The following is a 26,901-nucleotide window of genomic DNA, read 5'->3' as shown; positions in this document are numbered from 1 at the left end:
AAAAATAATATATTTTATGATATAATTAATAAAATTACTATTTTTTTTAAATATACTAATTTAATACAAAAATACAGTATAACAAAGTAGTTTTACAATAAAAATTAAATTTATAAATATATTAAAAATTAATTTTATCTTAAAAATTAAATTTAAAACTAAATTTAAGATTACCTTAAAGTAAAACTAGATTTAAAATAACTTAACATAAACTATTAGATTTAAAAATGATTTCAATAAAAGTTAAATAAAAATTAATTTAAAATCTAATCTATATAATTAATTTTTATATCGAAGATAGATAGTACAAAATAAAAAATATAAATATAAAAATATTATATAATTAATTTATTAAAATATATGTAGATATAATTTTATATTAATTATTATGAAATTTATTTTTTTAATATAATAATTTAACAATAGTATAAAAATATTTATTGTATATTTTACTAGATTTAAATATGATTTTAAATTAAATTTAAATTTTAAAGTTAATTTTAGAACAAATTAAATTAAATTAATTTAAAATCTAATTTATATAATTAAATTTAAAATAAATTTAATTTAATTTTATACAAAACTCACCCTTAGTTTAAGGTGATTCGAATTAGATTTTTGGCCTTTTAGGTTTAGGAATTTACACACACTTTGTTGTTTTTATTTTATTTTTTCTAAAGCACTTGCTTATTTATATTAACTTGAGGAACAGCGTGCATTAACAACAGCTGTAGGCTTGTAGCATGTCAATCAACAAAACGTCGCCAAGGTTTTGGTACATCAATTTCGTCCGACACACTAATCTTCAACGTCTCTACCATCCATTCAAACTCCCCACTACACAAACCACTTCTCGTGCCACCTTATCAGATTCAAAAACCATTACCAACGTTGTTCTTTGCTCACAAAGCCTCACAGAACCCCCCACATGCTACACCAAGCTCTTATCACAATGTGTTGCTTCCAAGTCCGTAACTTTAGGCATGGAACTACATGCCCACTTGATCAAGTTTGGATTTTCCCGCGAACCAAGCCTCAGGAACCACTTGGTAACTCTGTATTCCAAGTGTTGTCGTTTTGGGTATGCTCGCAAATTGGTTGATGAAAGTTCTGAGCCAGATTTGGTTTCATGGTCTTCTTTGATATCTGGGTATGTGCAAAATGGGTTTGTGGAAGAGTCACTTTTGGCGTTTAATGAGATGTGCATGTTGGGTGTTAAGTGCAATGAGTTTACTTTTCCCAGTGTGCTGAAGGCATGTTCAATGAAGAGGGATTTGAACATGGGGAGGAAGGTTCATGGGATGGCTGTGGTCACAGGGTTTGAATCTGATGGCTTTGTCGCTAACACTTTGGTTGTTATGTATGCCAAGTGTGGGCAGCTAGACGATTCTAGGAGGTTGTTTGGTGGCATTGCGGCGCGAAATGTTGTTTCGTGGAATGCCTTATTCTCTTGTTATGTGCAAAGGGAGTTGTGTCGCAAGGCTGTGGATTTGTTTAAGGAAATGGTGATCAGTGGAATTATGCCTAATGAGTTCAGCATTTCTATCATATTGAGTGCCTGCTCATGGTTGAGGGATGGCGGTCTTGGAAGGATGGTTCATGGGCTTTTGCTAAAGTTGGGGCTTGATTTGGATCAGTTTTCTGCGAATGCGTTGGTTGACATGTATTCTAAAGCAGGGGAAATTGATGATGCAGTGGCTGTTTTTCAGGAAATTGTGCACCCTGATGTTGTTTCTTGGAATGCAATTATTGCTGGTTGTGTTCTTCATGAGTGTAATGATTGGGCTTTGATGCTGTTGGATGAGATGAAGAGCTCAGGAACTCATCCCAATATGTTTACGTTATCTAGTGCTTTAAAGGCCTGTTCTGCAATGGGATTCAAGGATTTGGGTAGACAGTTACATTCTAATTTGATAAAGATAGATACTGATTTAGATTTGTTTGCTGCTGTTGGACTAATAGATATGTATTCCAAGTGTGAAATGATGGATGATGCAAGGAGAGCTTTTGATTTGATGCAAAAGAAGGACATTATTGTGTGGAATGCTTTGATCTCTGGTTATTCTCAGTTTGGTGATGATTCAGAAGCAGTCTCACTTTTTTCTAAAATGTACAATGAAGATGTAGATTTCAACCAAACTACTTTGTCAATGGTTCTCAAGTCTGTGGCCAGCTTGCAAGCAATTAAGGTCTGTAAGAAGATTCATACAATTTCCATCAAATCTGGAATTTATTCGGATTTCTATGTCATAAACAGTCTTCTTGACACATATGGAAAATGTAAGCATATAGATGAAGCTTCAAAAATATTTGAAGAGCGCACTTGGGAAGATTTGGTGGCTTACACATCCATGATAACCGCATATTCCCAATATGGGGATGGGGAGGAGGCTTTAAAGCTATATTTACAAATGCAAGATGCAGATATCAAACCAGATCCATTTGTCTGCAGTTCTCTTTTAAATGCTTGTGCAAATTTGTCTGCTTATGAGCAAGGGAAACAATTACACGTCCTTGCCATCAAGTTTGGACTTATGTCTGATATTTTTGCCAGCAGTTCTCTGGTGAACATGTATGCAAAGTGTGGAAGCATAGAGGATGCAGATCATGCCTTTTCTGAGATGCCTAATAGAGGACTAGTCTCATGGTCTGCAATCATTGGAGGATATGCTCAGCATGGCCATGGTAAAGAGGCTCTTCAATTGTTCAATCAAATGCTTAGAGATGGTTTGCAACCCAACCATATTACCTTAGTTAGTGTTCTTTGTGCATGTAATCATGCTGGTTTGGTAAATGAGGGAAGACAATATTTTGAAACAATGGAGGAATTGTTTGGGATTAAACCCACACAAGAGCATTATGCTTGCATGATTGATCTCCTGGGACGATCTGGGAAATTAAATGAAGCAGTGGAGCTTGTAAATTCAATGCCATTTGAAGCTGATGGCTCAGTTTGGGGGGCACTTCTTGGAGCTGCAAGGATCCATAAAAATATAGAACTTGGTCAGAAAGCTGCAAAGATGCTTTTTGCTCTTGAGCCAGAGAAATCTGGTACCCATGTTCTCCTTGCAAACATCTATGCCTCAGCAGGGATGTGGGATAATGTTGCTAACGTTAGAAAGCTTATGAAAGATAGCAAGGTGAAAAAGGAGCCTGCAATGAGTTGGATTGAAGTGAAAGACAAGGTATACACCTTCATTGTTGGAGATAGAAGTCATTCTAGAAGTGATGAAATATATCTTAAATTGGATCACTTGGGTGACCTTCTAAGTAAAGCTGGATATAATCCCATCCTAGAGATTGATATACATAATGTGAATGAAAGTGAAAAGGGGCAGCTCTTATATCACCATAGTGAGAAACTTGCTGTGGCCTTCGGATTAATTGCTACACCACCTGGAGTCCCAATAAGGGTGAAGAAGAATCTACGAATTTGTATTGACTGCCACACCTTTTTCAAATTTGTATGTAAAATTGTTTCAAGGGAAATTATTGTCAGAGATATTAATAGATTCCACCATTTTAAAGATGGATCGTGTTCCTGCGGCGATTATTGGTAATATCATCAAGATGGCTCATGCTTTCTGTTCCACAAGATACATTGATATTTTATCTTTACTACTGTAGTTGATAGAAACTGATATCTTTATGAAGAAATACAAGAAGAAACTTCCAGCATTGCAGAATAAAACACACACTTAACAGTTCTTCGAGGAACTTCACCTCTTTGCCTCTCACAATTGACAAGCTGACCTCTCTCTCTTCCTCCCTGTAGGAGATAAAGCCCAGCCCAAAATTGGGAAGTTTCACTTGTAATTCTATTATCAATTGTTATGTAGTCTAAATAGCTACATTTGTATCTCTCTTAGTTCAGGTAAAAAAAAAAAGCAATTACATTCATCTCTCTCTTCTCTGTTCAAACTTTCCTTTGCGTCTTGCATAAGTCTCTGGTACCTTACATGGTATCAGAGCTGCAATGATCTATGGGGACCTCAATACCTTCTGCAGCTCAAACGAGCTTTACTCTAAAGACATTCGTGAACCTAATTTCGCTCAAATTAGACGATGACAATTTCATTCCATGAAAGAAGCAAATCATGGCGTGTATCAAAGCCAACAAGCTCAAGGATCATCTCCTTCAAAGAAAAATGCCATCAAGATTTGTCACCGCTGTAGATGAACAAGCAGAAAATGTAAGTGAAGAATTCCAAAACTGGGAGCAACAAGAGCAGTACCTTGTAGCTTGGTTAGTGACCTCTATGGATATGAGCTTCACAAATCGCCTAATAGATTGTGAGTTTGCACACTAGATCTGGGAGCATCTAGAAGAGTACTTTGATGAAATCAATCAAGAAACTTGGCTCTTCTGCTGCTGAATATCTGGGCAAGATCAAGAAATTTGCAGATTCACTTTCAGCACTGGGAGCACCGATTGCAAGAGAGGACTACATTGAAGCAGTCTTGGAAGGGTTCAGTGAAGACTAAGATGCATTTATCACCATGGCAATGGGAAAGTCTGAAACAATGTCAGTCACTGAGCTTGAATCCCTGCTTCTTGTGCAAGAAGATCTGATTGAAAAATTCAGAAAAACTGAGCTTGTGTCGATTCAAGCCAACTTAGCTCAAAGTGGACAAATCTGCGGTAAAGGCCAAAACAGTGCAAGAAGGGGATGTGGAAGAGGGTTTTGCGGTGGTAGATCCCATTGGAATGGAGGAAATCATCCTCAGTGTCAACTATGTGGGAGGATAGGCCACATTGTATGGGAATGCTATTGCAGGTTTGATCAAAACTTCCCCACTCCTAACAATTCTGGTCTACATCCTCCCCCTCCTCCCTCCACCTCTTTTCACAACTCCTCGATGGCAACAAACTCAAACCCTCCACAAGCTATCATGGCTACCTCTTCCACTATGACAGATCAGTCATGGCACCCTGATTTTAGAACCTCTCATCACCTCACCTTTGACCCAAACAACTTGATTGCAGGAACAAAATATGCAGGAGAAGATCAGGTCTTCGTTGGGAATGATTCAGGTATGGAAATAACTCACATTGGCAGTTCATTGTTGCATTTCACTTTATCTAACCTTGCCTTTAAACTCGATGATATATTGCATGTTCCTTCAGTCACCAAAAATCTTCTTAGTGTTGCTAAATTTGCCAAAGATAATCAGGTCTTTTTTGAATTCCACCCTGACTATATACAAATCCTTAGAGTAAACTACAAAATTACCTAGTTTCTTTGTCAGAATCAAGGAATATGCAGCGAAGAGCTTGTGACAATTTGCAAAGGATCTTGGAAGAAAAAGCAAAGTAGAGCAGTGACTGAAGCATAAAATGAGGATGCTTGATTCCTGGGGCAAAGATCTAGATTGTAGAATTAAGAGAGAGATTATAGAAAAGAGAGACAGATTAATCTACTGGAATTAGATAAATACTCTACAATGTGTAAAGATTCTTATATTTTATAAGGATATATATGCAAACCTAATAGATCAAGTCCGTTATTATAATACTAACATAAACCCTAATTCTAATAAGTCAATTATTTCTACTCATAACACTCCTCCTCAAGCTTGAGCATAGATATAAATCATGTTTAGCTTGTTACAAATATAATTGCTAAGTGTCTCATTTAAAGCCTTTGTTAACACATTTGCTAGTTGGTTGTCTGTCCTAATATAAGAGATGGATATAAGCTTGTGTTGAACTTTTTTTTGAATTAAATGACAATCTATCTTAATATGTTTCGTCTGTTCATGAAAAATTGAATTTGAGTCAATGTATATCGTTGTTTAGTTATCACACTAAAGTTGCATAGGCTTAGTACTGCCAAATTCTATCTCTTTCAATATATGTTTCAACCACATCAACTCACAGGTAGTTTGAGTTATCGCCTTGTATTCTTATTTCGCACTTGATCTCGATACAACGTTTTGATTCTTACTTTTTTATAAAATTAAATTACCTCTCAAAAACACATAGTATTTGGTAGCTGATTTTTTGTCCATAGATCTTGCCCAATCAGCATCAGAAAATGTCTCATCTGTGCATGATCATGATATTTGTACACAATTCCTTTTCCTGGTACTTTCTTCAAATACTTCACAATATGGACCTTTGCACCAACTAACCATAAAGACCCCATTTAAGACAACAAATCATTACTATGCAAGCCTACCTCACAAAGAATCAATCAACAATCAACCTTCTTGCAAGAAGCTTTAGAGCACGTGGAGTTGGAGACTCAAAGAGAGAGTGGAGGACATTCTAAAAGAAAGATATTAGGCATGTGGGATGAGGGAGAAGAGCTACACAACTCACAAAAATCACCACAAAAACAAGGGGGGAGTATTGATTCATAACCTTAAGAAATACTTTGCTAAATGAATTTTTATGTCAAGGGGAATCCTTAAATCTTTTTATTTAAAAAATAAATTGTTAGAAAAAACTAAAAAAATCATTTAAAATAAAGCAAACAAGAATTTCTATAATGAAATTTCATTAAAACTATAAATGGGTATGTAATTTGAGAGAATTTTTTTTTATGGACTTGTTTTGATATATGATATATTTATGTTATATTGAGTTTACATACTAACCTATGCTTTAGAATGCCTTGGACAATAACTTAGGATATTTTTGCAAACATTAGTGTTTTCTATATCATAATTAATCTTGTTTACTATATAAATGTTTTTAATAAGTGTGTGGTATGAGTTCAAAATCTTTGTTTGCTATATGTGTGGTGTAAATATAGTAGTACTAATGTTAATTTTGTTATTTAACACCCATATGCCTTTCATTGTGCATAAGAAGATTTTCATGAAAGTTTGCAGTTTTGGGCACATAGAACTATTTTGATGTCATTTTTGTTCTTAATATTTTTCAAAAATTATAAAAATTATGTTGTTAGACCAAAATATATATTTTATAATTTTGGGCTTAATTTAATTATTTTAATATTAAATAATATTTTAAGTAAATTTTTGATAATTTCTAAATAAGCTTTTAAGTGAAAATAAAATTTAAATTAAAGGTAATCAGGTAAATGAAATTTTAAGAAAGAATGAAGTAAATTTGAAAGTATACTTTTTAACTTTAATTTGACTTAAAAAATACATGAATTTTGACTATATGTTTGATAGGACCACAATACAATATTTCTTTGAGGTTAGAAAATGTTTAGGAATCTTGAGAAAAATGTCTCGCAGCTAAGATTAATCAACTATTATAAAAAGAACATTTTTGCAAAATAATAAAGTTTAGGGACTAGACTAAAAATTTTGTAAATTGTAGATTATTTTAAAATAAAATATAGGCATTTTATTTAGATAGAAGACTTTTTAGGAGTAAATAAATAAATTTCACAAAATGGGAATAATAAAAAAAAATCATTCAAATAGATTTTCAGTGCATAAGTTTAGTAAAGTCTTTTAAAATAAGGATGAATTACAATTTATATCAAATCAATGCTACAAGACTAATTTAAATACATTAAAATTTTTAAATAAATTTTTAGGTCCTATAGCAATCTCATCTATCTCTTCACTAAGTTCGGTGTTGATTGTCTTGGTCACCTGAAAAATAAATGTAAGAGTGAGTACTTTATACTATCAAACATACACAAACATAAAGACTCACTGTGTATGCTTCCATACATTCTCGACATAAGTCAAATCATTCATTGGCAAACATAAAATAACAAATTCAATATTCCATTCTCATTTATACATAGGTGCATTCATTGCACCATCAAACAAATCACACACGTGCGCTCACTATACGTATTCACGCTCGCTGTGGCTATGTAATCACAGTTTTCTAATGCTCTCAACCTCAGGAACTTACTCAGTTTCATACCATGGATGGTTGTCGGATAACTCTCGCCTCACGGGCTCTTTAACAAAGGTGTTAGGTAGAAGTCGAGTCAGGAGGAGAGCATGTGGCCTGTGGTGCACCCACGCTCATTGTTGATGTCACCACCATCCTTTCTTCTCAAAGATATTTATACCGCTCTCATCTTCCACACTTTGAGTGTATTGTTAAACCTTTCATGTCTTTCCACATATTTAAACATAATCACATTCAACATCAACAAACCATTTTCACACACTTTTGACCATTTCAATTTATTCCGCATCAATTACATTGTATTCAAATACACATCATCCACTAACTATTATATACATTTCTCAAATATCAATCACATCATATTGCACACCACATTTTCATCAAGATTCAGTCCCAACCAAACCATTCTTATCAAAATACACATCTTCCTATATTTTATCCTAATTGCCTTACAACACACAATCAAATAAGTAATTTCTAAGTATAATGAGATAGGGTAAAGTCATGATTATCTCAAATTGAAGACCCAACACAATCTAATCGTAGAATACATTTTTCACACGAATTTTGCTCCTAAAACACATGGAAAACTTCATGAGAAATCAAAAGGAACCAAGAAAACAGAGAAGAGAGACAAAACTCAAAACTCTAGTGATTTCAACCTTGAATCTAGCGCCCAAAAGGTTTTGGAAGGAATTTAAACAGTGAAATAGGGTTTTGGGTTGAGAGAATCGAAGAGAGTTTAAAAAGAAGAATGGGAAATGAAGTTTTCAAACCCTAAATCCTTCAAATTCTCCTCTGGTCGTGATGCTCTTGTTATTTGCTGCAGCGAGACCCCTTCTTGCTACAGCAGCAAAAATCTCAGACAATTCTGCACTCTAATTTTTGTAGAATCTTGCTACCGCGAGACAATCTCGTTACAGTGAGACTGTAATCCAAAATGCACCCTTAACTATTGCCTTTTTGCTACAGTGAAGAGCCTCTCGCTATAGTAAGAGCACAACAGTTGCACCTCCTTTGCCTAAGAAACTCACTACAGTGAGAATGCCTCTATAGCACACACTTAGCCTATTTTCAATCAGTCCAACACATTCAATCTCAATACACAATCAGCATTCATATTTCTCACATATATACACATATATCTACATTCTCGTATGTATAAATCAAACACACAAACTCATGATAATCCACATATACACTTATATTAATATATCAAATTATTATTACACAATCTGGAGCGTTACAACTCTCCCCTACTTCAAAGAATTTTGTCCTCGAAATTCAACTTAACTAAACAAATAACTTCGGATACAGCTCTCTCATCTTACTCTCTGTTTCCTACATGGCATCTCTCTCATCACTCGAGTTTCAAATTATTTTCACTAATGAGATTTCCTTGTCTCTCAATTGCTTAACACGGTGGTTTATAATCTTTATTGAGTACACATCATAGGACAAGTCCTCCTTCACTTGAACCAGGTCAAGGTCAATCAAGTGAGAAGGATTCGGCACATACTGCCTGAGTTGTAACTCATGGAACACAGGATGTAGTTTCGAGAAATTTGGAGGTAACGTTATCTGGTACGCTGTAAGACTGATTTTACTCAACACTTCAAACGGTCCAATAAACTTATGAGACAACTTTCAGAACTTTAGAGCTCTCTCAACTCCAATCACAAGTCACTTGAATTTTTTATATTCCTTTTTATTTCTCATCAAACGAATGGCATAATAGCTCTTCTGTCGATCCTGTGCAACCTTCATCTTCTCTTTAATCATTTTGATCTACTCATTCTGCTTCTGGATCATGTTTGTTGCACACAAGGTCACCTCTCTAGTTTCATACCAATACAATGGGGTTTTGCACCTCCACTGCCCATACAAAGTCTTGAACGGTGCCATTCCAATGTTGGCGTGAAAGCTTTTGTTATATGTGAACTCCACCAGTGGTAGACATTCTTTCTAAGTTCCCTGCTGCTCGAGTATACAAGCTCGTAACAAATCCTCCAGGGACTGGATGATCCTCTCCGTCTGACTGTCAGTCTGTGGGTGATAAGTCAAACTAAGCTTTAATCTAATACTCAATGCCCTCTGCAGGCTCTCCCAGAACCTTGAGGTAAACCTCGGGTTTCTGTTAGACACTATATTAGTCGGTAATCCATACAGCCTGACTATCTCCCTCATATACAAATCTGCTAATCATTTCAATTTGTACTTCATGTTGATCGGGAGGAAGTATGCAGCCTTGGTCAACCAATCCACTGTCACCCAAATGGCATCATAGTTGTTCCTGGTTCTCGGTAATCCAGAAACAAAGTTCATGGAAATGTTGTCCCACTTCTACTCAGGAATCTCCAAAGGTTGCAACATCCCAGATGGACGTTGGTGCTTCACCTTCACCTACTAGCAAGTCAAATATTTTGACACATTTAGCTACATCCCTTTTCGTTCTATTCCACCAGAAGTTTCTTTGAAGGTTCTGATACATCTTGGTTGCATCGTGGTAAAAACTCATTTTGCTTTTATGCGCTTCCTCAAGTATCATTTGCTTCAACTCATCCACTTGAGGAATGCACACTCGGTTTTAAAACTTAAATCACCTCGTTCTCATCACAGTAAAACTCTAAGTCTTTTCCCTCACTCTTCTGCCTCATCATGTCTTGGAGGAAAACATCCCCCTACTATGCATCTCAAACGTATACCAAGAAATCATTGTGAATCATCATCGCTCCAAGATACAAGCTCTCTAGCCTTACCTCTATAGCCAAATTCATGTCCCAAAATTCCTTAATCAGCTCCATCTCTTTCACCATCATTGTTGTCATGTGCAATGATTTCCTGCTCAATGCATTGGCCACCATATTTTTCTTACCAGTATGTTCAGCTCCCTCTTATCAAAGTGAACACGCAGAAAGGCTGAATGAAATAAAGTTGGTTTTATTTCAAAATGGTTGGCTTGTATGGTAGGTCTAACTATAGAGGAGTTGTATCCATACATGTTAAGCACTGCATAATCCCCTAAAGTTCTCATCATGTTTTCTTCAGCCATTATCTTCTCTTGAGGTGTTGGTAGTGTAGGATAAGGAATTTGAAGTTCTTCCGATTTAGAAGTAGAAGGTGTAGATTTTAATTCTTGCTTTTTGCTTGCTAAATTTCTTGCTCTTAATTTGTTTCTCAGCTCCTCAATGTTTTGTCTATGTCCAGATTAAACACAAGAGCGATCTTGTTTTTATTTTTTCCACGCATATAACACTAAGAAAAATTAAACACAACATAAACATTAAAAAAAAGTGATGAAAATACAGAACAATATAGAAAATTTACTAGCAAAATATCCTATGAAGAATTAAGAAAGAAACATAACATCTAAACATGTAACTACACAAAATACAGTGGTACATAATTTATACAAAACTAGACAGCAAAGGTGTACAGGAAAACTAGCAGAAAATGTAATACAAAATTCAATTGATAAAATAGAATTTTCAAAAAGAAAACAGAAACAAACAACTCAATTTAGTTGTCTTCTTGTTACTAATAATATTGAAAATAAAGATTCTCGATAACAGCGCCAAAAACTTGTTACATATATTAAGAGATACTAACTAGCAAGTGTACTAGGTAGTTATAGCAAGTAATAAAATTTGAAAATCAATATGAGCCCTAAGTATCGTCCACAAATATCTTATTTTAAATTACTACTTCACAATTTAACAATTAGTTGAGTCATACAATTCGTTTGGAAGGTTTGTAACATGTAAAAGTAATAAATAAGAACAATAAAAGGTAAGAAACTTGCTATAAAAATAAAGTACGAATTTTGTATTAAGAATGCTTTATAGAAAATAGTTAGGAATCATTTCACCAGAATTTCAATTGCAATATAATTATGTTCTAAACTCTTGAAAATTTTAATTGATTGATAATCAATTTCACTTCTTTAATAAAAGAACAATTCATTGCCTCATTGATTGATCCTAATACCTAATTAAATTTCCATAATCCCTTAGGTGAAATTTAGTCAAACAATACATTAAGTTCTGAAAAGTATAGAATTACTAGATCATGATACTTATTCTTAAGATCTCAATAACCTAAGCATATGATTTAATCTGAGAAATAAACTCAATTTCTATTGATGAAGATTTCTCTAAATTCAATTGAATGATTAGTTCACAATTATATTAAGAATAGAATCATATATTCAATTCAATTAAAATCTCAAGATCCAAATCCACAATTACATCACAACATCAAATCTGGATCCATAGATCCCTAACCAAAATGGTTTAAAACAATATTCTTCTCTAAGGTATTTCTACTGCCCCCATCTTCCACACCTTCAGTGTATCGCTGAACCATTCATACATATTCAAACACAATCATATTCAACATCAACATACCATTTCCATACACTTTAAACCATTTCAATTTATTCAGCATCAATTACATTGTATTCAAACACATAACATCCACTATCCATCGTACACATTTCTCAAATATCAATCACATCATATTGCACACCACATTTCCATCACGATTTAGTTCTAACCAAATCATTCTTATCAAAATACATATCTTCCTACATTTTATCCTAGTCGCATTACAACACACAACTAAATAAGCAATTTTCAAGCACAATGAGATAGGGTAGAGTCTTTCCTTATCTCAAATCGAAGACTCAACATAATCTAATGGTAGAAAATGTTCCCCACATAGATTTCATCCCTAAAACACATAGAAAACTCCATGAGAAATCAAAGGGAACTAAGAAAACAAAGAAGAGGGACGAAAATTGAAACTCTAGCCATTAAAACTCACATCTAAAAGCTCCAAACGTGATTTCAACCTTGAATTTAGCTCCCAAACAGATTTTAAAGCAATTTAAACAGTGAAATAGGGTTTTTGGTCGAGAGAATCAAAGAGAGTTTGAAGAGAGGAATGAGAAATCAATTTCCCAAACCTTAAACCCCTCAAATACTCCTCTAGTCGCAATGCTCTCGCTACTCGCCGTAACGAGACCCTTTCTCGCTACAACAAAAATATTAGACAATTTTGCACTCTGGTTTCTACAGAATCTCGCTATAGTGAGACACTCTTACTACATGGAGACTGCAACCCAGAATGCACGCCTCTTTGTTGCCTTTTCGATACAGTGAGAAGCCTGTCGCTACAGTGAGAACGCAACAGTTGCACTCCTTTCACCTAGGACATTCTTGCTATAGCGAGAATGTCTTTGCAGCACACATTTTGTTGCTACAACAAAAATCTTAAACAATTTTGCACTCTGGTTTCTGCAAAATCTCGCTACAGTGAGATTGCAACCCAGAATGCATCCCTCTCTGTTGCCTTCTCGCTACAGAAGAGGAGCCTCTTGCATAGAGAAAACGCAACAGTTGCACCTTTTTGCCCATGACACTCTGCTACAGCGGGAATGCCTCTGCAACACACACTTAGCTTATTTTCAATCAGTCCAGCACATCCAATCTCAATGCACAATCAACATTCACATTTCTCACATGTATACACATATATCTACATCCTCATATATATAAATCAAACACACAAACTCATGGTAATTCACATATACAATTATATTAATATATCAAAATATTATTACAAAACCTGAGGCCTTACATTTTGTGATCTGTAGAGAGAAACTATAACTTGTACAACATTCTGTGAGTGTTTTAATCTATGTTTGTATTCTTGAACGAAAATAGACACTTACAGAAAACAACTCCATTAGTTTCATGATTTTTAGTTTGTGATGATGAATCTTTCTCTTTTATAAGAGAAATGTGTTTAAGTTAAATCTATACCATGTGAACTAAATTATGGACTATAATTTGCTATTGATTGATTATATGATTATAAACTAATTGCACAATAAAGTAGTGGAATAACGCCAGGTACAAGTATGAAGTAAAAAGTAATTGATTAAGTTATTACCAATGAAAATAGTAAAATATCTAAGTACTAATAAAGACCAGGTTTAGCTAACTTGTGTTGCAAGTAAGGTAACATGCTAAACTATCCTAACTAATGCTCGAGCATCCATGATTGGGGTATGAACAGCTAGAATTGACCATGATAATTGTGCACTATAATTACAATTCCGATGAGGGATGATATACCTTATGACACTATTTGGACTGCGAACACATAACTCTCAATTTTTAATCATAAAACTTAAATGATGGTAATTAATTACTCCACAAAAAATATATCATTAAAAGATAAGAAAACTTTTAATTATTAATTGTTTAATTATTTCTTTATATTTATCAGCAATTGAGTATTTACCTTGTGAAATAGTTTATGAATGATTATACTCATCCTTTTTTTTATTTTGTGTCCTTTAATAATGTTATGGATGCAGAATAAACTTTGGGAATGTGCCTCAGCAGTGTTTGGTCTTCTCTGTGGGAGTTGGGTAGTGGAATTTTAACACCATCAACCAGACAATCATACTTACAAGGGATGTGATTTATATCATAGTACTATATAAACAACCCTTTATTTGCTCTTGTAATTGTGACTAACATGGTTAGGGGTGAAATTTCACTTATCATTCTCTGTGCAATGGCATACCTTAGGATAAAGAATGACCTTCTTTTATGTGGACAAAAGAAGAAGATGATGAACTAGGGAACTTATGATTCATGTTATTTATTTTAATTATTATACCCTTAAGTGTGTATGGATGTGGGCTTACTACTTGAACCTATTTATTTTCTCTTATGATGTATTAAATTTGAATAATTAGGAGAAGTTAGGAAGCTTAGTCACATATTAAGTACTCTACTATTATGGTATCAATAATTTTATCTATTTAGAATTAGATTTATAGCTTTACATGTAATTAACTTTAATATACATCACGAAATTTTATACTTAAGAATTTTCCTAAGATATATAAAAAAATAGAGATGAAACTATTGATAATAGGGACGTCTCAATGCCACTATCACCATTTTATCATCAATGATGTCTTGGAGATCTATTCCATTCGACATACTTCAATGCTTAACTATCACAAGAATTTTTAATACTTCTTTCATACAAGTTCTTTATTTAAGTTTTTGATAATTGAAGTAAGTTTCTTTATTTTTTTATTACCTAGACATAGAAGTTAAGAATTTTTAATTAGGAATTATTGTTTTGTATCAAGAAATTAAACATTATTACACAAAGAATTGGACCATGCAATGTTATTAAAATTGAGTTAAAGTTTCTTATCTTAATCAAGTGAAATTTTGTATGATACATAATCATTTCTTTTTGAATTTTCATCTTAATCATTTGTGTTTGATCTTTTAAATTCAATTTTATCAATCTTTTATTACATTTACTTTTAATTCTTGTTTTTATATTTGAAAATTTGTTTATATCATTCTAGTTTTTTATTTTTACTTTAATTTTTGAATCATGTGATAAGTAATAGGTGATGGACTCGTATAAGTAAAAGTAAATAAAGTTTGATAAGTGCACTCATTATTTTAAGATATAGAAATCATTATTCTCATGAGAATTATATTCTCAATTTAATAATATATATGTATAGAACTAAAAATCTAAAAAAATGTAAAATTTATTTGAATAATTTTTTTTTACATATAAATGATAATATTGTAAACTCATGAAATATTTGACATATGTTTAATTGACTCGACTATAATTGAGAGATTATTAGTGTATACACGGAAAGTTTTTATGATTTGAACATATTATCCCTATTATGATTATTTACTCAAATATTTTAAAATGTTATATATTTATTTTTTTTAAAATTCTATAATAATACTTGTAAAATAGTGTATATTGTATGATAACAAGTAAATAACTTGATCATAGTGAAATTAAAACATAAAACACATCATTTAAGAATTATAATGACCTCAAGTTAAGATGTATAATTTAACTATTAAAATTTGTGCATAACTATGTATCTATGTAAGAACTTGTTATATTGTATCCATGATTTATGAAATCTAATCACTAATTCAATCATACATTAGTTTTGTTATATTATATTTTTATAATATTAATATTTGATTAAATATATTTTAAAAATCATATTTAATAAGATCTCAGGCATAGTTCATTTAGTTGATTATGATATAAAATTTAGTATTAAAATTTAAAATTCAGAAAGCAAAAAATTATTAAAATTAAAAATTAAGTGATAAAATATTGTAAATAATAAGTTTTTAAGCTCAATTCATCTAAAGAGAGAGAAATTAAAAGTTTGTCACTTAGAGATTTAGTAAGAAAATTGCTCAAAAGAACTAAATAAATAATAATAAAATGACTTGCAATCATTGTGATAACAAAATGTTATGGAAAACATTATCTTCGCAAAATATGGGAAGTGTTTTAGGATGTTAGAACAAAAATTATAGTTATGAGAGAGTTGTGTTATATCCTACATCCTTTTGAATAAAAAAAATTTTAAAAATAGAAAAAAATTAATTTCAAATGGTAAAAAATATGTTAATAGAATAGGATAAAAAAAAAGTTAATCATAATTTGTCTTAAAGTAACACATAACTTTTGTTCATATAATAAAAAAATAGTATTAATTAAAAGAAATAACAACTGTCATTTTTTTAAACTTAAGAAAATAAGTGTACTTTCTCTAATGAACTAATTTTAATCATACATAAACTTGAACACAAGTCTCTTTCAAATATTTAAAAATTAAAATCTATGACAATAATCACTTACATCGTAAAAATAATTTTTGAATTTTATTTTAAAAGTTTGTTAATTATTATCGCTATTTTAAGTTTTTTATTTTATTTTACCTAAATACATAAATATTTAATATATGTAGCGAATAAATAACAAGATTTAATATATCTAGTGAATAATTTTTTATCATATAAAAAATTAAAATGTTATTAAAGTAAGTTGAATGTAGTATAAGAAATTAAAAAGAAATAGATATTTTATTAAAATAAAAAAAATTAAATAATATTATTTATTATATTATAAATGTTATTGTCAGTAAATATTATTAAAATAAATATCACTAAAGAAAAAAAATGTATTATATTTTTTATTAAATTAAAATTTTGAATAATAAAAATAGTTACTCAATAAATTATTATTTTTCTGCTAGCGTTCATTTTAGTTGTTAAATTAAAAAATATTAGTTATTATATATAATGATAATATTTGTATACTGTAGAATAAAAATATTGATTGATAAATATATCGACCGAATGAATAATGATGTTAAAATAATTCTAGAAAAAAATAAAATGAAAATAGAATTATAGTTTAAAAATTAAAAATTTTGAATAATAATAGTTATTATATATGTTATTATATTTTCATTATCATTATTATTTTTATATTTATGTACTAGTTATTATATAATATTGAAATATAATTATTATAAAATAGAATATTTGTATTTCTTTTGTAAAGTAATTTTTTGTAAATATTTTTGTCTATTTATATATCAATTATTAGTTATTATAAAATATAAAATTTGGATAGTAAAATATTTGTTGTAGTATTAAAAAATAATATTTAACATATTTTAGTAAATAAAAATGTTATTTTATTATTATATGTTTTTTAAACTAACGTTGTATCTAATGAAATATAAAAAAGTATATATTATTTAATAAAAATAATAATTTCTTCTTTCTCCAAAATATGTGATATTAGGCATACATTAGATAATACTTTTTTTACTAAAATTTTTTAACGTTGTGTTTAGTAAATGTATCATATAGTTTATTTAAGAGTTTGTAGTTTATTTATGAACTTGTAGCTTGTAGTTTATTGGTTAACAAGCTAGTAGAATTATTTGATAAATATAAAATAAAAAGAGTTTGTAATGTTTGAAAGCTAACTTTTCAAAAGTTATTTAAAGAAAAGCTTTCAAAAATTAGTTATTGATATTTTTATTATATTTGTATCTTTTATGTTTTTCAAAAAAAAAAAATTTATTATTCACACAATTAAAATGTAGTATGTTAATTTTATTATTATTTTGTTCTTTTCATCCACTGTAATCTTTGTTTTCTTTTATTTTATTATTATTAATAGTTAATAATATGTTTTGTTATACAAAAATAAATTAATTAGATAAATAATAATTTAAAAATTAAGTAAATTATAAAAATAAATTATTTAAACCAATTTATGTAATTTTTATTGATATAATATGTTAAAATGGATAATTTTAAACATAGATTTAAGTTATTAATAATATTAATTATATTAATAATATATTAAAATAAGTTATATCTAATTTTTATATTATATAAATATAATATTATATATTTTTTAAGTCATTTAGATAAATCGGTCAATTATATAACTAGTTGTCTAAATAATTTAATTTCATAAACTTTCATTATAAATCTATAATTTTAATTAACTTTATAAGTAGAAGCTAGAAGCTCACAACTTTCAACTCGTTTTATTAAACATAGCTTAAGTGTTCACATTTCTCAACATATGAAATGATACTCTTAATCATATTTTAATGTTAAAGTGAATATATTAACAGTGTCATAATGAGAATAATTTTTCTTATCAAATCATTCCACTTAAGTCAAGTAGGATTTCTATGCATTGTCCAACTATCATCTTTTCATACTAAAGTTGGACTTATTTTAATATAGTAGAAAGGTGGATATTAGAAACATATTTTTCACTTGTCTCGACTTTATAAGTTGCTATACAAACTAATTTGCATATTAATGATCCACTTGTAAAGGAAAGTACTTGGGTGTGTTGTATTCCCCATTTATACATCAATTATTAGGTATGTCTGATCAATTAGATTTTTATAATATTATTTTCTCTAATTCCTAGCTCATTAATCCTCTTTTGTGCTTAATTGGTTGAATTGGATCATTTTATGATGTTTGAATTTTATTTGAGCTTTATTTAATTTTTCCAGTATTTGACAAATTCTAATACTGTTTTGGTTTCTGGACCATATCTTGAGTTGTAGAACTCCTTTAATTGTGATTCTTGATTTGTAGGAAAGCTAAGAGAAAGGTGCACAATTCCTATGAGAGGTCAGAAAACAATTCTGATGATAAGAAGCTGAAACTGGGCCTGAAAAAAGTTAGAACGCTGCGGTCGCGGATCCTGAGCAAGTTGCAGTATTTAGGCCATATCCCAGTCCACAGACATCTGATTAAGCCATTCTAGTGGCGTTTTGAAGCTGACATCCAAGGCTACAATTGTCCTTAGGCCACGAACCAAAAAGAGTCTGTTTTCATAGCTGAAAAAATAGAACAAACTGACGAACGAAATTTTAAATTTTTGAATTTAATTTTTTTTTTTTGCTCTTCTCTTCTCTTCTCTTCTCTCTCTCGCTCTCTCTCCCCTTTATGAATTGTTTCCCTCCATCCATGGAGGCTTAGAGTTTCATCTAATTCAAGGATTAAAAGGGACATGACACTCTTGAGGATTGATCTCACATTGGCATAAATTCAATAATAATTTCGGTTTCATCTCTTCCTTATTTTCTCCTTTTGTTAATTATATTTTTGAATTGAAGTTATTCATTTGGATTGATGATTATGCATCTGGTTGATTACGTATTATTCGATTGATGTATGTAATTGAGTTTTAAGAAACATGAATTGGATTTTCAGGTTTGAAAACTACGATTAACGGTATTGGTAAATTAAATTGGCACAATTCAATTAGGTTCTAGAGTTTTCTGAATTTTAATTAATTATGTGCTAATCGAATGCATGAAAGTTTTTATGTGAATGCTGAGTTCGAATTGAGGTTTCATTTGGATTCATTGTTAATTACCGAATCGTTTGTTGATGTACTCTCTTAAAAATCCGGTGATAAAGTAGTCATTTTTCTTCTTAATTTTTGGATTGGAATTTCAATTTTTGTTCACTCTTCATTCTAATTATAATTAAATGCGTTTTTGGTTTCTTTTATAAACAAAACTCCCGTTTTATATACTCTCTAAATAGATTAATTTGTCCTTGTGATTCTTTGAGAAATGACCCTAGTTGCTTACCTCGTACTATAGTAATTAGGTATATTTTGACCTGTGTGCGACCACGTGTCAATGTCATCCAGAAAATAAATTTCATGGTAAATCTATAAAAATGAGGTGATTGTTACATAGTTTTGATAATGTAAAATAATCATCTTCTTTGTGAAAAATAGTTAAAAAGATTCACTTTCGCATACCTACTTAGACCAATTGAAAGTGTTATTTTTACTAATTATTTAAGTAGTATGGTGTCATTGAAGTTTAATAAATCAATTCACAAAAATGTAATAAATTAATTTAGTTTAAACATACTTAAAATATATAAGTAAATAAATTTTAAATCTAATTTGTTATGATAATATAACATTGACATAGTTAAACCCTAACACATTTATTATAAACTCACATGTTTGATCTTTAGCTAGATGTGCCTTAACTTGCCATCACTAACCAGAACATAATTTGGACATTTAATATTTAAAATAGTTAACTTAAATTTAAGTACACAAAAGATTTGATGTATTTTCATTTAATACTACTTTATTATTGTTTGAAGTGCATATTTTACTTATTAATGTACTAGTAATTATGATAATATTATATAATATGTATTATTTTCTTAATTATTAAAAGTTAACACTCATATATGTATTAATTTACTTTTTTATTGGAGTTCATAATCACTTAGAATATTAAATTTACTTGACCGAAAAATTGAATCAAAATCATTCTTAATATAAGGGTCATTTTCACAACCATTAAGAATTTTAATTTAATCAAAATCATCATGATCGTTTTAAACATATTTGATAAATTATAATGACGATGATCATCATCTAATAAATTAATATATCTAACATTGCAACCTTTAATAAAATATACACAATATTGTAACATAAATTAATAAAATAATTGTAAAATAAATAAATTAAATTGTTACACTATTTTTTTTTTCACTTGAGTAGTCATATTGTTTTAAGTAATCAATTTAGAATTGCCAAACAAATCAATATTAACATATAAATAAAGCATTATCATAAATAATTATTGTTCAAAAGTATTTATCATACACTTTAGGTATTCATTAATTATTACATATTTAGAAACCACTATATTTTTTTTAAGAGATGTTACAAATTTACTAATCATGCTATTTTGATTGTTTAAAAATTTCAATTTTAATATATTTTTTCTTAAGTTCATCATCATAACAAATACAACGTTTTATTTGCATAATCTTTTTATTTCTTTTAAATATTAAATTTTTTATTCTTTCAAATATTTTACCATTTGAATTGAGAATTACAATAAATTAACTCGATTTTAAAGACTATTAAACAAAAAGCATAAACAATTAAACTAGTAAAATAAAAAATATAACTAAATACATTAATAATATATTATCTTAAATAAAATTAATCAAACAAGCAACATAATACATATAAATATAAGAATAATAATAAACATTGTCAAACAACAAAATATTGTAATAATTTTATATCTTTACTAAAAACTGAATGTTATTAATTTAAAAGTTTGTTTAGGAGGAGAAAGAAGGAGTTAGGAGTATTTAATTATTGTTTGAGAATTAATTAAGTTGGAGGGAAAGAGTTAAGGAGTTTTTCTAAACCCTCAAAAACTCTCTTATCCTTAATTTTGTGAGTTTTTCGCTTTTGGATGAGTTTTTAGTCTATCAGAATATTTTTTTCATATTAATTATTAAATGAATGAAATAGAAAAAAATAAATATTTATAAAATGTGTGATATTAATTTTTAAAATAATAATAATAAAACATATATTTTTTTAAAAATGTTAATTTTTAGAGTGAGAATTTTTTAAAATATAAAAAAATAGAAATATGAATTTTTAAAATATTAATTTTCAGAGAAAGAAAAATATATAATTTGTGTACAATATATTAATTTTTAAAGTGATATTTTATAAAAATTATAAAAAATAGAAATATAATTTTTAAAAATATTTTGAGTGATAGTTTCAAAATATATTAGTTTTTTAAAATATTAATTTTTAGAAGAAGAAAAATATTTAATTTTTATATTTTTTGAAAAAATAAAAAATATAAATAAAATGTATAAAATATATTTTACCAAGTACATTATTAATCCACTATCACTCTACTCTTTCTGTATTTAACATCCAAATAAGAGAAGAATTTAATTTTCTTCACCTTTCTTTCTTCTCTTTTCAAATCCTTCTCCTCCCTCTCTCTCCAAATTCTCAAACAAAGCTTAAATGAAAAAAAAATAAAATACTAAACTCATTTACCAAATAACCAATTTATAAATTTTGTAAAAAAAAATAAATGACTAAAAATATAAATAAATTTTACGAATACAATAATTACTACAAATAAATTTTATGAATATAATAGATTAAAATTATATCATATGAATACATAATTAAATATGTTTTTTATTCACAAATTAAAAGCATCAGTGCCACATATTGAACATTAATCTATTTTAAAATTTGGTAATGTGGTTCATAATTAACGTACTTAGTTCTCAAGATGTAACACATATCTTATAATTACTGTATAACACTTTTTTACTTTGAGTTAATTATTTAGAGTGTATCACATATCATCTTATGATATATGATATACATTCATATAAATACATAAGAAATTGACACTTATCATCATATGTACATAACACATGTTAATTTAATATTTTGTAGACACAGTACTATTTCTCTTATTTATTTAATAATATATTTATAGTTTAAACCATTTAAAAATATTAAAAATTTATACACTTATATTAAAAAAGTCATTATTATTTATTTGAAAGTGTCTATATAAAAAACTTTTATAATATAATTTTTATAATATCAATTATTTTATCTTGAGTGAGTCTTGGACATATATAATATTAATAATTATATTATATTGTTAATAATATGAAATGTTTTTTATAAAAATATTAAAATTTATTTAAAATGTTAAACCATTTATTTAATATTTAATATTTCAAAATTAAAAGCACAGTAAAAATATATATAGATAAAATAATAAAAATTAAATAAATAATAAATTAAAAATAAATAAAATCATGTTATACTTCCGATGAAAGATATATAAGTGTAAATATATAAATAGATAGACGTAAATTGTATACAGAATCGCTTTAAATAAATATTATTTTAAAAGTATGTTAAAAGCAAGTGACTGATATATATATTTTTAATTTAATAAAATATATCTTAATTTTAATTTAAAAAATTTAATAATAAAATATTTATTTATATGATTATAGATAATTCATCTTGAATATTTTTTAGTATTAATAATTATAAACATGGTGAAATAGTTAAATTAAAGATTTATTAAATATTTTTGAAAAAATAATATTATCATAAGTAAAGTTATCTGCAATTATAAATTTAAAATTTAAAATCAAATTTTTTTGAAGGTCCTCAAAATAAATTAATATATAATAATAATTTATTAAAAATATATTATAATATAGTAAAAATTATAAAATTAAATAATATAATTTTTTTAAAAAAATTATACTTATGATTCTATAAATAAAATCTTCTCATCAAGAACAGAAACTGAAGCAGCACTAGAACGGGAGGGGGGAGTGTGACGATGAAATTGTCCACGGGCCACGGCACCAACAGGTAAGAAAAACATTTTCAATCGAAGCCGTTCATGACTCGAGATTGCAAAATTGCAATAAAATCCACACACACAAAGACGGCGCCAAGTTCAATCCCTGGATAAGGTTACTTTTCTTACACTCTCCTCCTTCCTCAAATCCTCTCTCTCTCTCTCCCTCCCTCTCTCCCTTCAACAACACACCCTCTCTTCTTTTCTCCACGTAACGAGAAAAAGAGAGAAGAGACTCGTTGAGATTGAGATAAAACCCTAACAATGGCCACACTTCAAGCTTCCCTTCTCTCCAAACCTTCTCTTCCATTCCCATTCACATTCTCATTTCTCTCTCCCAACCACTCCCCGTTCTCCATTCACCACCTTCCCTTCCACCCTACGCGCCGCGTTCCCTCCACACTCCTCTGCACCTTCCGCCCAGACAGCGTAACTTCCCGGTCCGAACCCAATCCCTCTGAACCGGAACCCGGTTCAGCCGATAACGAACCCAAGGCCAGCGCGGGTATAAATTCGACGGAAGAAGGTGCAGTTGCGGATTCAGATTCAAACGAGTCGTGTTTGGAAGGTGCCGAAAGCCCCGAAACTGTGGTGAGGAGTGACGTGGATTTAGAGAGCGCAGGAAAGAGTGCGAATTTGGCTGCGAATGAGGTTTCTAGATTTCCGGTAGTGGTGTTCTTCCTGGGACTGTGGGTGAGGGTGAGAGAAGGTGTGAAGAAGGCTTTGTCGGAGTTCCTTGATTGGTGGCCGTTTTGGCGGCAGGAGAAACGCTTGGCGCGGTTGATCGCCGAGGCCGACGCGAATCCGCAAGATGCTGCCAAACAGAGTGCTCTGTTTGTTGAGCTCAATAAGCACAGGTCTGTGAAACGAACCGTTTGGAAATTGGAAATGTTATTTGATGAATGAAATGATCGGGAGTAGAATGTGCAATACTTGGTGAATTTGGTTGAGCTTCTTTGGTGAGCAATTCTTGCATGAGTGATGCCACAAATCAAGTAGCATTAAAATAATGGTAAAGTTTGGGCTGAGGAAAGAAAATTTGCGTCTATCTATTTCTTGGACGAGTGGAAAGAAAACAGAGAGGAAATAAAATGCGGATAGTCGTGTAGTTTTTTATTTGGTTGAAGAGAAAATGAAGAGAAAGAAGAGGGAAAAATTGAATTTTTAGAATCCAAAATTCAAATATTTCTTTCTTTCCTCTGATTTTCTTTCTCCTCAACCAATTAGAAGTGTCATTTTGAGCTTTGATTGGTTGTGCCTACAGCACTATGCTCACGCAATAATTCCTCTTCCTTCGATTGATTTAAGATTATGTACGATGTGATTTTGTTTTTCTTTGGTGTTCAAACGGTGGTGTGTTTACTTGTATGAATTTGACTGTTGTTGAAGAATCAATACTTTACAGAAGAGGAAAAAAAAAGATATGACATTAGGGATGATATTATCGCACGTAAAATAATACTATCGTACCTAAAATTATCTGTGATATAAAATAGCATTACCCAGATTTCTGACCTGGAAGTTTTAGTGTCGGAGTTTCTCAGCATATTTTCTGACCTGGAACCAATATGTTTCTAGCCCTGAGTCTGTCATCAAGAGATTTGAACAAAGGGATCGAGCCGTGGATAGTAGAGGGGTTGCAGAATATCTTCGAGCTCTAGTGGTCACCAATGCTATTGCTGAATATCTTCCAGATGAGGAAACTGGAAAACCTTCTAGCCTTCCTATCCTGGTAAAAACATTGAATCATTGTTCTTGTGATTCTGCTTTTCAACTTTCAGTCTGTATTACCAAATTTTTAGTGCTGCATTTTCATTAGGGTAGGTGGAGAGGTGCACTGTGCACATTGTTTGGTTTCTATTTGTTAATATTAATCTGTCCCAAAATGAATTTATTCTGTTTTAATTCCATCCATGACTGTTTGGATCAAAATGCTTAACCAACTTCTGTTTTATTGTCTTGGTGAATGACATTATTTTGTTCTGAAAGAATGCCCTTTTCTTTCCAAGTTGTAACTTGCAAGTTTCTTGCAGCACTTTCTTTATCTAATTTTTAACATTTGTGTCAATTCACGTGTTAGAAAATCAATCTTATTGCTGATCACTGATAAATTTTCCTGATTTATTGACTATTAAAATTTGGTCACTTTTTTACAAGGAGTGAACACACTCTAACCCAATCTTAGTTATTGGTTGAATTTTATTGAGAACTACAAGTTATGAGCAACACTCATTAAATTAGTGGTGATACTCATATAATTTTTATAATTTTCAATAAATTTTAACCAATAACAAAAAGTGTGGTTGAAAGAGTGTGTTAGAGAGTATGTCCTAGCATTTCTCTTTTATTTTTACTTTAGTTTTGGCTACTATGTGTGACCTTAAAGTATTACCTGGTAGTTTAAAAATAAGTTTTATCTTACTATTATATAATTATCTATTCTTTATGGTGGTCAATTTTGGGTTTCAAAGGGCCAATAAGGAAAAAAAGGAGTTACAAAAGCGAGCATGCTAAGATGAATGTTTGCTCATATGAAAGATGGCAGGATAATATGAGGAGATATTGGAATAACAGCTTTTAAATAAAATATGACAAAACTGGTTACGGTGATTTTAACATGTGCAAAGAAAGTCATTGGAGGTATCAATGGTGATGAGGAAGTGTATTGCTTGGCTTTTAGCCCTATGAAAAGTGGTAGAGAAAGACCTAGAAGAACTTTGAAGGAAATTATTGAACGTGATCTTATGATAAATAATATTTAGAGCAGTAGAGAAATGCCTTGGAAACTCATGATTTCAGATTAAGTAGAAGTGAAATGGAATGCTTTGGTTGTTTTTTGGATCCATAGTGTCAACTCACCTTGTAGGAAAAAGGCTTTGGTTGTTTTTTTGTCTTTTTTTTTTTGGTTGGCATAAAAAATTGTCACTTTCTTAAATACTTATATACACATTTTTATGCAGTATTTCATCCACATACATTTCTGGATACGGATTATTTGGTTTATTTATTTTCTCTTAAATTTGATGTAGAATTTATAATGGAGTGTGATTGTCTTCATCCTGTGATTGCAATTTTTCCTTTTGTTAAACTTTCTGTTGACTACACTATAGTGACAGCCTTTTGACATTTTTTGTTCATAATTTACTTTTGTTGCATTATGTGCAATTGATGGTAAACATATTTTCCAGTTGCAAGAGTTGAAGCAGCGTGCATCAGTTAACTCAGATGAGACTTTTCTTAGCCCTGGGATATCTGAGAAGCAGCCATTACATGTGGTTATGGTAACAATTATTGCAAATAGTTTTCCCTATGCTTTGTGCTTTTAGTGTTTGTCATTCATAAATATTGTAGAAATAAAATTGTACAATTTTGTGTTGTAACCCAGATTCTTTTTTGTTTATTT

The 26,901-nt window shown here is 30.0% G+C and overlaps 2 protein-coding genes across 3 annotated transcripts in view; both read left to right on the top strand.

Moving 5' to 3' along the window:
- The first annotated feature begins 726 nt into the window (after positions 1-726).
- Positions 727-3,868, top strand: LOC113852792 (pentatricopeptide repeat-containing protein At5g04780, mitochondrial-like). Its single transcript, XM_027483163.1, has one exon. The coding sequence runs from the start codon at positions 744-746 to the stop codon at positions 3,558-3,560; it is 2,817 nt and encodes a 938-aa protein (XP_027338964.1). The 5' UTR covers positions 727-743; the 3' UTR covers positions 3,561-3,868.
- Positions 3,869-23,437: 19,569 nt separating this feature from the next.
- The window catches only part of LOC113862689 (ATP-dependent zinc metalloprotease FTSH 11, chloroplastic/mitochondrial-like), a 30,104-nt gene continuing 26,640 nt past the window's right edge, over positions 23,438-26,901 (top strand). Inside the window, exons 1-4 of one of the 2 annotated variants that reach the window (XM_027495827.1) lie at positions 23,591-24,086; positions 24,126-24,355; positions 25,077-25,230; positions 26,687-26,779. In XM_027495827.1, coding sequence (XP_027351628.1) covers positions 23,763-24,086; positions 24,126-24,355; positions 25,077-25,230; positions 26,687-26,779 — 801 coding nt within the window. In that variant the 5' untranslated portion in view covers positions 23,591-23,762. Of the gene's footprint in view, positions 24,356-25,076; positions 25,231-26,686; positions 26,780-26,901 lie in introns of both variants that reach the window. The other variant, XM_027495819.1, reaches the window with a different exon arrangement.

Source organism: Abrus precatorius, unplaced genomic scaffold (genome assembly GCF_003935025.1).
Source record: "Abrus precatorius isolate BTA unplaced genomic scaffold, Abrus_2018 Scaffold10, whole genome shotgun sequence".
Lineage (NCBI taxonomy): Eukaryota > Viridiplantae > Streptophyta > Magnoliopsida > Fabales > Fabaceae > Abrus > Abrus precatorius.
Note: the sequence above shows the minus strand (reverse complement) of the source record. Positions and strands in the feature narration are given on the sequence as shown.